At 51.0% G+C, this 14411-nt stretch overlaps 1 protein-coding gene across 1 annotated transcript; it reads right to left on the bottom strand.

The window, feature by feature from the left end:
• Positions 1-894: 894 nt before the first annotated feature.
• On the bottom strand, positions 895-7007 carry LOC309417120 (lymphocyte antigen 6E; the record flags this gene model as incomplete). The annotated part of the gene is made up of 3 exons (XM_082014560.1): positions 895-1659; positions 2795-2918; positions 6956-7007. 3 exons carry the CDS (start codon positions 7005-7007, stop codon positions 1455-1457), a joined length of 381 nt encoding a protein of 126 aa, XP_081870686.1. The 3' UTR covers positions 895-1454.
• Positions 7008-14411: the final 7404 nt, after the last annotated feature.

The raw sequence follows: 14411 nt of genomic DNA, 5'->3' as shown, positions 1-14411 counted from the left end.
ATGCTACACATGATTTTTGCTGCTAGAAGAGAAAAAAAGCCCAGTGCACCTCTGATCAATCAGTGGAAGTGACAGCAAGCTCTCACCTGACAGCTTAAGGCTCAGTTTTGTCTTGTGTCTAGCAAGTCCACTGGTGGGCAAAGCAGGTAGGAAGCCAGCATGATGCAGAGATGGCAGGAGGACACATCTTCCATGGGACAGCCAAGAACTTCCAGGAGCAACGCTGACGAAAGACCTGGGAAGATCCTGGGATCTGAGGGACAGCAGGAGTGGTTTGGTGGTGAAGTCACCTTCTGCAGTCCACGTGCACCATCAGCCCATCAGCCAGGGATTGCAGGTTGAACCTAAAGATCCAAGTATTGATATCTTTGCCTCTGACTTCACTACATTTTGCAAACAGACCTGTTGCCCTGGATCATTTAGGTATCGATGTTATTGTCTATCACCATCACAAGTCCAAAGTGGGGAAATCGAGGCACCAAGTCTTTGTAATAAGTCATTTTTAGAGGTCCTGTTCCCAGTGCGCTTGCTCCGTTAGGAGTAATGGTGTTGACTCAGACCCCAATAACTGGCATTTTTCACTAAAATGCACCTGGAAAAGGTGATTCCCAAGACAGGTTAAACAAGCTGGCCCAGGGGTGTTTATCAGAAAGGACGGGGAGAGGGAGAAGATGGACTTGCTGCTCAGAGGTGAACTGGAAGGAATGCTGAGATGAAGCACTCAAAAGCTGCTTGAGAGGGTAAGAGGACCTCATGCTGGGCATAATATTTGGGTTTCTTCTAAGAGCGTTTCTAATCTCTCTGTCTGGAGCAAGGAAACACACACAGCACACGTCTCCTCTCAGGTAACAACAGGAGCATGTTTATTCAGGTGTGGCACTTACAGAGCTTGGAGGGACAAGGTACACGTCATTTGTTTTGCAGAAAAGTCAGCCCAGGATCAGAAGAAACAAAACGATTTTATAAAAAGAGACTGCAGCTGCAGGGGCCGGGAATGTGCCTCCTTTCGGGTCATGCATTCCCGGTGCCTGGACCACCCATGTGCTGGGGGCATGCCGGTGCCCAGCACCTCCACGGAGGCGAGAGGCAGGAACGTCCGAACACTTGACCGGGTGGTATCCGGGGTTAATCGGTTCTCGGCACATCCCAGCCTTGTTTTAACCAACCTTAGAAACGAGGGGGGAGTATTAGGTATAAAAGCAGAAACCCTTCCAAAACGATCCACCTTTGCCAAGGAGGTGTGAGAGTGCAGTGGGGTACGTCCACAGAAGGAGGAGAACAGCTTGGCCAAACCGCCCAGGTCTCCAATGCTGGAAGAGCATAAAGTCTGGGAAACAACCACCTTGGAAGCTGCTGAGAAGTAGAAGATCTCCTTGCAGACAGCAATAGAGAAGATATTGGCTAATGAGACCTGCGATGGCCCATGGAAGACAGGTCTTCCTCAGCCAGCCCCATCACTCGCGAGCCCTGAGGACGTAGACGAAGCTAATGAGGACGCCCAGGGCCAGGACTGCGTAGCTGGCTTTCACGCTGCTGGAACCACTGATGTTGCAGAGGAAGGAGTCGCAGCAGTAAACGGAGGCAGCTGCTATGCCGAGGTTGATCCCGGCACTGGGGCAAATGGGAGAGCATCCTTTGGAGATGGACTGGCCAGACTTGCTGCCTGAAAGTAGGTTGGGGCAGGAGTAAAGGAAAAAAGCAAAAAGGAGACGGGTTTAGAATGTTTCTCGGCTTTCTGATCACCTGTTCTGCAAAGGAAATAACAGTACAGAAATAGCCAAACCAACACAGGTGGCACGGAGAGGATGAAGTGCTTCTTGGCTTCAGGCTACGACAGCAATCTCAGCCAGCCCACGCATCTCAAGGAATACCCATGATAACCTCCCACACAGACCCTACAGACTGTGCACAACACCCCAGGGACAACCCTTCCAGGCTGTGAGCTAAAACTTGTCCGCTACGGCTCTGGCGGAGAACCTCAAAAAACCCACCCAAGCTTGACCCTTGGGCCTTCTCAAGCAAGCCAAGGAGCACGGGGCATACGGAGCACCAGGGAGGGACTCGTGAGCAAAGGTTGCGTTTCATGTGTCACCCGCGAGAGAGGCACAGCAAACATTTAGCAGTAGGAAATAGGAAACCATTAGCGCTGTGCTAAGATGACAGGTTTCTAAAAGCTCCCAGCCTCCATTTCTGCATGCACGACCCACCCACGCTGCAGACCATGCAACTCGGGCATGCAAAACCCCTCCTTCCTGCAAGGGAGAGCAAGGGAAGCTAGGCTGGGCTCTGGTCTCCGCAACGGTGCCAGGAGACCTGCCGGAGCAGCCTGCTGCCCTGGGAGCAGCAGTTGGGAAGCACAGACCCCCCCAGATCTTTCCTGGCACTCAGGGAGGAAACTTGCAAATCTCCCCACCTTGTCCACGGAGAGCAAAGAAGCAAAACTGGGACTCCGGGATGAAGAACCCGAACAAAGGGTAAAAGCAGGAAGGGCAGCCATAGAGCTTTCCTACGAAGGAACCCTGCAGCATCCTCCACCCTTTCACTTATTCATCAGCAACCTCCCCGCCCCCACCCCGAAATTCCCCTCGGACTCCCAGAGTCGGAGCAGGCACACAGGCTCTAATGTGACTCTGTCTTGCAGCACGTCCCTCGTAAAAATTCCCTTGGGATGGCCCGACACTCAGCTGCTAAGCCAAACTTTCCCCTTTTTCCAGCTGCAGGAAGGAAAGCCTTCCTGCAGCTCAGCAGGTGACCCAGGAGAACAGCCAAGAGGGGCAGAAGGTCCTGTCACCACTCACCAATTCCCACTCCAACATACGTCGTCACACAGTGGTTTTCATTCTCCCCGCACTTGACAGGCTTCAGGCAGGCCCAGTTGGAGGATGCATCCGAGCACGAAAAGCAGATGAGCGTGTGGGCTGCAAGGGAAAGGCACACCTCGGTTAGGGGCTGGTGGGAAGACCTCCTCGCTTGGTGGTCCCCACCTCTGACACATGGCACACACCGCATCCAGCCACTGCTGTCCTTGCTATTCCAGCTGTATCAGTCTGCAATAGGTTTTTTCCCCCACAAAATTGGCCAAGTGAGGGGTTCAAGCATAAGGGATACATTCCGAGCCCTTGGCAGGATCAACTGTCAGCTAAAGCCTCAACAGCCTCTGTTTGCACCAAGAGCAGGTTCAAGCTACAGTTGCCAACTTGAAACTAAACAACAGAGGCAAGTTCAGGCCTGCAAACTTGAGCCTGAAATTTGGGCTTATTCAGCTCAGCTACCATGGACACTGATGGGAAATGCTCCAGGCGTGACCATGGGTTCAAGCTGTCCGTGACCTGCCTTTGGCAGCGGGGCACAAAGCTCAGTCTGTGCCTGAGCTAGCACATGTGGTGGAAACGATTTCTCAGCTAGAGCAAGCCCAGCGTTGTAGCAAGACCTGCGTTGTAGCAAGACCTGCAAGGACTTGCACTGTCCCGCTACCCAGGGAGTCATAGCAATATGAAGGCAGCATATGCAACCAACCTTTATAATTTGGAGCAGGGGGATAGCAGAAAAAGCATGCCCTTCTCTACGGCAGGTCCCCTCAAATGGTCTACCCTATACCAGCAGGATGAACTGCACCAGCTAGCTCCCATCCCACATGCTTCGGGTCTCCCCACGAAAAGGGCAAGATTGGAAAATAGCATTCAGTGGTAGGAAATGATTGCAGGAGCAGCCTGGACCAGTGACTCAGCAGGGACATACGCACTTTGCAGTGGACGGATGATCTTCCCTGTATTTGACATACAAGAACACCACATCCACACTGCAATTGTTGACCTACATACGCAGACAGATCAGGTCTGTTCCCAATACTTCACGGGCCCTGATTTTTGATCACTTAGACGGCAAGCTGTTCCACCAGGTACTGCCTTTCTCTGCTGTGTTTATAGGAGGCAAAACAGAGTGGGGGCTGATTCAGGATGGGAATTGCAAGGCAGCGTCATCCCTGCTCCTACCTCTTTCAGCCCCACCACAAACAGCTCATCCTACGGAGGTGAAGGCAGTGAAGCCTTGGGAGAGCTTGCTGAAGCTCAGCAGTCCCTATCACGGCGTATTTTGAAGAACATGTTGGATATATATTGGTTAGCAGCTGTCCCGCTCTGCCATGGGACTGCGTGACCTCTTGAGGTTCTTCTCCATCCTGCTTCTTCAGGAAAAGAAAAGCTTTTTATGGGAAAATTGAGAAAAAAATAACAATTGTGCTCTGAGGAATGAAGTTTGAGCAGCCACGGCCAAGGCAGGGGAAGAAAACAAAAACAGGGAAACCAATTAAAGTGGGTTAGTGGGAGATCCTGAATGTCACATCAGGCCAGCCAGATGACTTTGCTTTGGAGATGAAGCCAACACCACAACCCCCTAAGCAAGAATTTCCTGGACTGTCTCATACATCCTCCAATGATCATCCATCTGCCAACGATTCTTGCAACAAAACCGAGTTACCTGAGCATGCCAACACAGCAGCCACAACCTATACACAGCACCCAGGATTACAGGGCCACCAGTTGAGTCAAAAGCCCCAGGAGAGATTAGTCAGTGAACCTTGCTTCTGGATCTAGGAGAGGGGGAGGAGTATGGAGCCAACCATTGAGCCTACAGGCTGTCATCGTCCTTTGCTCAGCCTTTCCATGGGTGGCATTTTTGATCTCATTGGCCAAAACGCAGTCTAGGACCTCAGAGTGAAGCCCAGCTCCCTCCTGCTCCCTTGTCCCCAGCATGCTTCTGCTCTCAAGTCTCAGGTGACCTCTCCCAAACCCTTCTCCTTGCAACTACACTGAGGGCAAAGTGAGGAGGCAAATTGACTCATCCCATTTCACAGGAACCATCTGCAACCAGGAATGAAGTGGATTATAGGCTTCCTCTGGGCATTACGGTAGGACATATGTCCCCATATGTATTTGCTCACTATGCCGAACGTACGAGTCAAGTGGTGCAGTGCTGTTCATTAAAGCTTAGAGGTTCCAGATACAAACACATCAGAAATATTTGTACATGCACATAAAAATGCCTTTAGGCATAAAATTCTCTGCCACGTCACTAAATCTGTGCTCCTACCAAAGCATCTCCTACCTGTCCCCATGTTTTTCTTTGTCATGTTTGTGTTAATATAGACAAAATCTTTCGAAGAGAGGAGAGTCTTTCAGCATAGTTTAAGAGAGAAAATCTGCAGTTGTAACTAGTGCCACTTTCTGCCCCAGCAAACAAATAACCAAATAACCCACTGCAGAGCGAAGACAGCAAGCAGGCTGAGTGTTTTAGACAAAAGGCACAAGAGGGGTGGCAGAATTATTTTAGGAAGCTGGAGACAGAGCAAAGAGTTGGTGCTCAAGGCTACAAAAAAAAGGGAAAAAAAAAAAAAAAAGCCCAAGACTGAACAATGCAAAAGGGAAGCCTCGTTTTCAACAACTAGAAAATGCAGCACTCTTCCACGGGAAGAATTTATGTGTTTATTTGTTTGCTGCTGGACTCCTCAGAGGAACAAAGAGCTCCCAAAACAGAGCGGATCATTTGGGGGAATTCCTCAGAGAAGGGGTTGAACCCATTCTTGCAAAGAGCAATGCAGGGGGATAAAAAAAAAAAAAAAGCCTTTAAAAGCCCGCTCTGAAGCTCAGCACCAGTGAAAAATGCTGTTGCTTCGGCAGCTTTTCCATTCGGTCCCTACACCGAACGCTTTTTCCTTTTCCATTGCTCTTCGACAAGATCCTTACAAATCATACGCCAGATCTTCTGGGCACTGTGAGCAGAGGGTAGAGCTTTTCTGCAAAAGACTCCCTGGATGTGCTGGAAGCATTTGGGGATAAAGCTACCTGCAACAAACCCTTTTGCCTGCATAAGAACTTACTTTAAAGCTGAAAGGGGTTTTTTGGGGGGGTGGGGGGGTGGGCGGGGAGTAAAACCCCTTCCTGCCTTGGCCTGGACAGCCTGTCCTCCCAGTTGGAACTGAGCACTCGCCAGCTGGGCTCTGACAAAGCTTGAATTGCCAGTTGCCTCCTGGACCCCACTGGGAGGGGGCATGGGAAGAGCAGCAAACAACTAGTTTCTTCTCACCGTTGTCCTCAGGAGACAAGAAGGGCCCATGTTTCCTGAGCAGGGGTTCAAAGGGCCAGGAACTCTCCTGTTTGCTCTTTGTTTGGCTTCTCCAAGCATCGACATATGGAAACAATATGGGGTTTTGCGCAGCCCCATGGAGTTTGGATAGCCAGAAATGGGAGTCGATGGGAAGGCGGGGATTGCAGACCCTGCGACTTGGACAACTTGCAGTTTAACACCCAGCAACAGGAAGCACATTCTCCACGGCTTCACTGGCAGCCCCAGGATGCCTTCCACAGGGCACGGTCCCTTGAGGGTCACCTCCCCAAGCAGTGGCCACCACAGCCTGCCCCAAAGGATGCTGGGGGGGCGGCAGGAGCCAGGATCGTGAGTGGCTCTGCCCAGACTTTGCTCCATCAGCCATTGCCAGGGCTGGGCTCCATCTCCACTCTCCCTCCTCTCGGCTGCATCTTAGCCCATGTTGGGGCCGTTATCCAGGCTCGCTGAGCTGTACGGGGGAGCGGAGCCGGCCCTGGTCTTTGTTCGAGCTGCAACTGGGAAAAGCTCCAAAATACCTACATGCACAGCTGGAAATGCACACCTATACATACAGGCACGGAAGCCCTGAAGTTCCTGCTGCAAAAGGGACGCTTCTGCGAGGCAGGTCTTGGAAAGACACCCCTCCACCCCCCGCCAAACCCCGGCACTGTCCCCCCCGCCCCTTAGTAACCCTCACCCTCCTTGCAAACCTCCAGAGCCCACCCTGTAAGACGCAGCACCACCCCCACCACCCCCAATTTGCTCCCAAACCCAGGGCTGGGAAGGGACTGGGGGACTTTGGGGAGAGGTGATGGTGGCCAGGAGGGAGGGGGAAGCAACCCCCGCCCCTTACCTCTCTCCACGCACAGCACCGCAGCCAGCACGGCGAGCAGGAGCGCCTTCATGGTGCGACGATGGGGGCCAGCGAGATGCGCAGGGAGGCTGGCTGTGCGCAGGGCTGGCGGCAGGGCCGGGCGCCGGGGGTGGGGAAAGGCCAGCGGCTCCGCCCCGCGGGCCGCCCCGCGGGCCGCCCCACCTTCCCCCGCCTCCTCCCGCGCCCCGACTGGTTTTGTTTCTCCGCTCCGGAGAGCCGGGTCCGGGAAGGGGCTAGTCCTCGTGGAGCCTCGGCGTGCCAGCGTCTGGGCCGCTGAGAAGATAGGAGCCCTGCAGGAGCAGAGCCAGCTCTCTCCCCTGGCCCTGCTCCAAAAGCTTTTTCCATCCCCCTTTCGGGTACCCTTTATTTTCCTGGGGGAAGAGACAGGAGTAGGAGGGCTCCCTGCATGCCGGACCCCACTCATGCACAGCCCTCTTCAAGTGCAACTCCCTGCATTCACAACTCCCTTCACCCACGAGGTCCTGCTGCATTCGTGCCTCCTTCCCATCCCCTGTGAATTTTCATTCACAGATCCCCTGAGCACAGCCCCCCCCATACATTCACAAGCACCCTGTATGCACACATGCCCAGCACGTGCAAACCCCTGTGTGCAGGACCTCCTTCATGCATAGAACTCCTGCATGCAAACCCCCTTGCATGCACAAGCCCTCTGCATGTGAGACCTAAGCATGGAGGTGTGAGGAATGAGTGATTCGTGTAAAGAAAATCTAGTGAATATAAGCTTAAAGCAAATGTCATTTATATTGAAATAAAGGAATATATGTAGGGCATGACCATAAACAGGGGAGTGGTAGTCTTTATGTAACTTCCTGATAAGTGTAGCTTAGGTAACTCCCTTGATGTGTGTAGCTTATGTAGCCTCCTGATATGTGTATGTTAGTTCCTGATATATTAGTGCAAACCAGTGTTGTAGCTAACTGCAGAAATGTCGAGAAAATGTTTAGCCAAATGAGGTAGCATAATAGAAGTAGAATAATGGAGCGCATGAGTAAACAGAGAGGTCATGTAGAGTGCACTGACGAAGAGGAGCATCTTCCTCCCAACGACCACCGGACGACCACCTAGAAAAAGATGAAGCACGCGCAGACCGGGGAAGTGGTGACGTATTTAGAGAAAGAGTCATCTTCCAAGAAAAAGGCGGAGAAAGGCGAGAAACGAAGCCTAGAAAAGTATAAAGGAAGGAATTGTAAGAAGTGAAGGTGTGCGTCTAGGTGGAGCGGAGACTCCCAGCGCACCCAGCGCTGTTTGCTTGCCTCTATTCGTTTAATAAATTGTAAACTTGAATTGGAATCCTGTTTGGGACTAAATCATTTATCACAGAGGTAACCAATTTCTCGAGACGTTTATCAGAGCCTAGATGGCATTAGACACATTGGGTTGGGAAGCTTGACGGTGCGATGGCCCAGCAGCTGGGGTGGCATGGGGCAGCCTGGGCTGCTTGGTAAGATGGGTATTCAGAGTGTAGGGCAGTCTACCAGAAAGGTTTGCAAGAGTGGCCCAGATTCAGCAGGTCCCACAGAAATAGTTAAGTTCTCTAGAAAATGAGCTGCAGAGAGGGTATTGGGGGAGGGACCTGTGAAGCCGGCTGTCAAGGAAGCTTGGGAATGGTGGAGGTGCGTGGTAAGCCAGCAAGAAACAAGCAGGTTTGACAAACTCTGTATGCTACAGATGGATTTAATTCTGCAGAATCAGCATTTCCTGGCAAATGCATCTGTCAGAAGAAATTCCAGCTCCTGTCTGGCCAGAGTGTATTCAGAGTCCTCTACTTGGAAAACAAATCTGTTCCTGCAAAACCCCACTTCCCTTGTCTCTCCTACGGCTCATTTTTATTTGTCCTTGCCAGTTACTCTAGCAGGAGCTGATTGTCAGTGGCGTGTTTCTGTGGTCTAATATCTTCCACTGGAATGGGCTGCTGGGACTGTTTCATTCTCTGGTTTATAAATCAACTACTAAAAAACTGGGAAGTTTCAGCTTTGCGGTAGCCTGAGCAACCGTAATTCAGATACACTCACAAGACCCTTGTGTCATACAGACCAAGTTCACATTGTGCCCGTAAGAGTCGGTCTGGCTTTTTATAGCCTACATGTGAGCAATCTCACAGCGTTTATCTCCACTTTGGGATGCAGCACCTGAGATTTAATTTCTGGTTCTCAGGAAGGCATAGAATGTTCCTTCAGCTCTCCTGTTTCTCCAGTGTCTTGTACGCTCCCCATCCCCCAGAGAAGCGTACAAAGGCCTACAATCTTCCTGTCGTTCTTCCACACACAAATTCAACATTATCATTCCACTGTTTCCTGGAGAGGACCTGTCCGCTGCTGGGAAGGAAGAGAGAGGACCTGAGAGTCACACGGGACACAACTCACCACGAGATCTGGAGTCATCCCAATACTACTGAAATGTCTGGGTGGGGACAGCACTAATTACAAGATGCTGCAAACGGAAGAGGTGGGCAGAGCAACTGGGAACCAGTTTGCTATGGTGGAAGATGCACCAGGTAAGGAAGCCCTTCTGAAAGCTGGTTGAAGCCCATGGCTCCCTCCTCCTTACGAAGGCTATGGTGTGGGACAGCAGACTGCAAAGCTCAACACAGCGACTGTCTGACAGCAGGGCTTTCTGTACCAGGGCAACGCGCAGCAGAACGCTGCACCGCATGATCCAGCCTTTTGCAAGTTCGGGGCTTGTTGGAGAACTTTGTTGGACCATTGACTTCATACTGTGAATGCAAGGCAGAAAAATATCTCTTGAGAAGGAGAGGGAGGTGGTAAGAAAGGCAGCAGGAATGTGGTCTGTGCTGGGGAAAGGTGGATACAAGTACAAAAACATGCTTAAGGGAAAAGAAGATAAGGAAGCAGCTGGATCATAAAGCAAACTGGTGCTAGAGTAAGTATTTCAAGGTTTGCTTGCATGCTGGGGAGGAATGGCTAGTCTTAAAATCAAGAAATTAAGACTATGGCAGCTCTCTTCACGGGTCAAGTGAGCAGAGATGGGTGCAGCAATTAAAACTCGAATTACTAGGTCTGCAAGGCTTTGGTGCTGAATTCACACTTTAGGAGTTTGAGCTTTGGACATGGGCCTGCTAAGAGCTTGCTGAGCTTCTGTGGAGCCAGGTGGCATGCAGAGAGCTTCTGTCACCACCACGTTTCTGTTTCAGGGCTTGGGTGAGACTTCCAGAGCCTGGCCAGGGCTGCGCATGTGGGTGTCTGTGAGGCACCTAAATCCCAGCTGAGTTTGCAAATGAGGTGTTTTCCCAGTTAGCGGAGCAGAATTGGTTTGTGGCACAAACCTGCTAAAACCGCCTTGCATAGATACCACAGGAAGGGGACAAAGTCCTTTCTTGTCAATAGTTACAACATTCTCTGGAAATTAGAAGTGTTCTCTTCTGCCGGAGAGGAACGGAACTGCTCTGTGGAACAGTCCTGTCTCATCTGCCAAAGCTATCTCACTGTGAAACACGGGGCTTCAGTCTGGCAGAGCAGAGGACTCGGAAAGCAGGAGCCCAGGATCTCTGTCCCTGCTGCAAGGTGTGTTGTCCCTTAGACAGACAAGTCTCTTTGCCTAGAGAAGTCTGCTGCAAGGTAGTCATAGCATAAAGGTCCTCACTGCCTCAGGTGCTGCCACAGCCTTTTAGGCTCCAAAGAGTGCTGGAGCCATGATGCACCATCCCCGAGACTCCTACTTCCACCGACCTGCTCCACCCGGCTGAATGAGAGGGTTGACTTCATATGCCACCCCTTCCCTATCATCCCACCCCTGGATGTTTATCCTCCTGAAGCCCCTTTTGATTGCTCTGGATCAGAGTTGCACAGAAGACCTTCAGGAACATTCTTGGATCATCCAAGGATGCTACAGACACAGGTTTTTGCATGGGCAAACGAAGCAACAGTTGCTTCGTTGAGCTTCCTTGCTGTCTACAGTGCCAAACAGCTCAATGTCCTCCATCACCTTGACAAGCCATTCTCTGCTGGAGACCATGGGGACAGACCCAAGTTAGCTACTGAGGTTCCTGAAAATGTGGGTGCATAACCAGGTACATCTTTGTTCTTCTTCTTAAACCATACCAAGTGGTTTAAATCTCCACTTAAACCACAACCTGCAGTCATAATCAGGCTGTCAGGTTTATGAACTTTCATTTCTGGTTGACATCAACATTACCGTTTCCCCTCTCTCCCAGAGCCGTTAAAGTGAAGGTGGTTCACTGACTGGTGCATGCTCACTCCGTATTGGAGAAATCGGTATTCTCACACCTCCTCCTTCCAGAGTCTGCATGACTCAGCCTTTGTCTTGCTTGTTTTTTCTAGGCTTTTGACAGGAAAAAAATGGTGAAGCTTTAAGCAGGGGTCATTACTCAAGCAAAAAGTTAAATTCTGCTGTGTGATCTCTCCAGGCTGCTGGAAGTGTGCTGGAGGGTATGTCCATGTCTGGATTGACCAGGCTACCACTTGAAGAAAGGTTGATCTGGAGTGCTCCAGCATTATAAACTGGCTCCTCTACAAATGGGCTCATGTTGTCGTATCCTGAGTGCATGCATAGGCCCTGATTGCCCTGAGCAGTCTTACCAGGGGCCTTCCTTCAGACTGTCCCCATGGGTCCAGGAGCCCCATTTAAGCCCAAGACCAGGCCTTTTGTCCTTGCCAGGACTATGCTTTAAGTGTGCCTATCTCCAGCCATCTCCTGGGTGGACTTTCGTTGTGGTTTAACCCCATCCAGCGACGAAGCACCACACAACTGCTTACTCACTCCCCCTTGGTGGGATGGGGGAGAGGGTCGGAAGGGTAAAAGTGAGAAAACTCTTGGCTAGAGATAAATAGGTAAAGCAAAAGCCGTGCATTCAAGCAAAGCAAACTAAGGAATTCATTCACCACTTCCCATGGCCAGGCAGGTGTTCAGCCATCTCCAGGGAAGCAGGGCTCCATCATGCGCAACGGTGACTTGGGAAGACAAATGCCATCATTACAAATGTCCCTCCTTCCTTCTTCCCCCAGCTTGTCATGCTGAGCATGACATCATATGCTATGGAATATCTCTTTGGCCAGCCTGGGCCAGCTGTCCCTGCTGTGTCTCCTCCCAACTTCTTGTGCAGGCCCAGCCTGCTCACTGGTGAGGTGGTGCGAGAGGCAGAAATGGCCATGACTCTGTGTAAGCACTGCTCAATAACAAAAACATCGCTATATTATCAATACTGTTTCCAGCACAAATCTAAGACACAGCCCCATACTAGCTACTACAAAGAAAATTAACTCTATCCCAGCCAAAACCAGCACAACCTTAGACACGTGTTGTAGGTAGTTTGTCTTCAGCTTTGTTTCTGGCCTCATGATGGCCACTGGACTCAGGACGTGACCTTGTCTCCAACCCTGTCTGCTGTATGGCCCTTGACCTATGTAGTAGGTATACCTGTCTCCAGGCCTATCCTTTGAATCACAGAATCATAGAACAGTTTGGGCTGGAAGGGACCTTTGAAGCTCATCTAGCCCAACCCCCTGCCATGAGCAGGGACATCCCCAACCAGAGCAGGGTGCTCAGAGCCCTGTCCAATCTGGCCTGGGATGTTCCCAGGGATGGGGCATCTACCACCTCCTTGGGCAACCTGGGCCAGGGTTTCACCACAGTGAAAAATTTCTTGCTTCGAACTAGTCCAGATCTCTTTTAGTTTAAAACCATCACCCCTTGTCCTAGCATAAAAGGCCATGCTAAAAGTCTGTACCCATCTTTCTCCTCAGCCCCTCTCAGCCCTGGCAGCTGCAGGAAGGTCTCCCCGGAGCCTTCTCTGCTCCAGGCTGAGCCCCCCCAGCTCTCCCAGCCTGTCCTCCCAGCAGAGCTGTTCCAGCCCTCAGAGCATTGCTGGGGCCTCCTCTGGACCCCGCTCCAGCAGGTCCATGTCTCTCCTGTGCCGAGGGCTCCAGAGCTGGACGCAGCACTGCAGGGGGGTCTCCCCAGAGCGGGGCAGAGGGGCAGAATCCCCTCCCTCGCCCTGCTGGCCACGCAGCTTTGGGTGCAGCCCAGGACATGGTTGGTCTTTGGGCTGTGAGCGCACGTTGCTGGCTCAAGTCCAGCTTTTCACCCCCAAGACCCCCGAGTCCTTCTCCATGGGACTGCTCTCCATCCCTGCATCCCCCTGCCCATATTGATACTGGGATTATCTCCATCTCCTGGTTGATCTTTGGACCCATGTTATAGCCTTTTTTCCAGTCCTGGCCTCTTTTGAACCATCAATGAGGTTCTGCAGTGACCTGCAAAGGTTCCTGTGCCTGGGGACATCTCCCTTCCCAGACCAGGGAATCACCTGGTTATTTCGGGGAAGAAAGAGGCATTTCAGGCCCTTCCCCATCCCTTCCACCAAAAATGTGTCTCTCTTTAAATAAGGAATTTGCCAGGTTTAAGGAGGTTGCACAAACCTTGCTGAAGCTGTAGACAAGGCACTGGGCTTGCAGAGATTTGTAGTAGAAATGTTACGTTTGTTATGAAAGACATGGGAGTGGGAATGTGCAAGTGTGCAAAAGCACCTAGAAGAAATGCCACAGCAAGGGTTAAAAGGAAAGGCATGTGTTGACTGCTGTAGAGCACCCTGTGTCTGATTTCATTCAAATGAAGAGGAGGAACAAATTGATCTTAGATAAGAGTCTCCAGAGGGGGTGGGAGCCATAAAACGAGCTGATAAAGAAAACAAAAGCACCGGGAGATTCAGGAATTTCACTTAAGAAGGGCAAAATCAAAGGGAAAGAGAGCCAAAGAAGCAGCATCTCTCTAAAGGCTGTAAAAGGCAAGTCCAAAATTAGTGTGTTGTGCTCTGCCAAGAACCTCAAAATCATGATGAGAACTGCCTAGCTGTCATCTCTTGTCTACCTGTGGCATAGAAGTGACACTGTCCAGATCATCTCAGCACACACATGTTGGTTCTTGTGAGACAGTGATCAAATTAAATCTGTAAGGATGAGTGTGAGAGGGCAAAATCAACTTGCTTAGAGATTTTGTATGATAAAATTGCTTCTTCTCCTGGAAGATCTTGCAGTGACTTTTATTACACTAATTTCCTGTAGACTGCAGAAGAGAGTTTCTTGTTCCCAGGAGCAGTGTCTGCACTGTTATCTGATTGCTGATTAACATCTAATGCTGGAGCAGGCCCTGGAGCTGGAGGCAGGTCCCAGATGAGCTGTTGTGAGCAATGGGCATAGAGCCAGTTTCCTGGCCCTCCTGGACCAAGGAAAACTGAACCCCTGTCACCCTCATGCATGATGACCACTTTGTGTGGTGCTTAGGGATTCACCAAGGTGGGAAATCAGCTGAAAGAGGAGAAAACCGTATGTCATTCATACTACGCAGAGCAGTCTCTCCACTCACTGCCTTAACACTACTATTGCTTTTACCGTTGACCGAGATCCTGGGAACCCTGGAGGTGTTCTGGGGGTTGAACATC

This window comes from Phaethon aethereus, assembly GCF_964289735.1.
Source record: "Phaethon aethereus genome assembly, chromosome: 2".
NCBI lineage: Eukaryota > Metazoa > Chordata > Aves > Phaethontiformes > Phaethontidae > Phaethon > Phaethon aethereus.
This window is presented reverse-complemented; position numbering and strand designations above follow the sequence as displayed.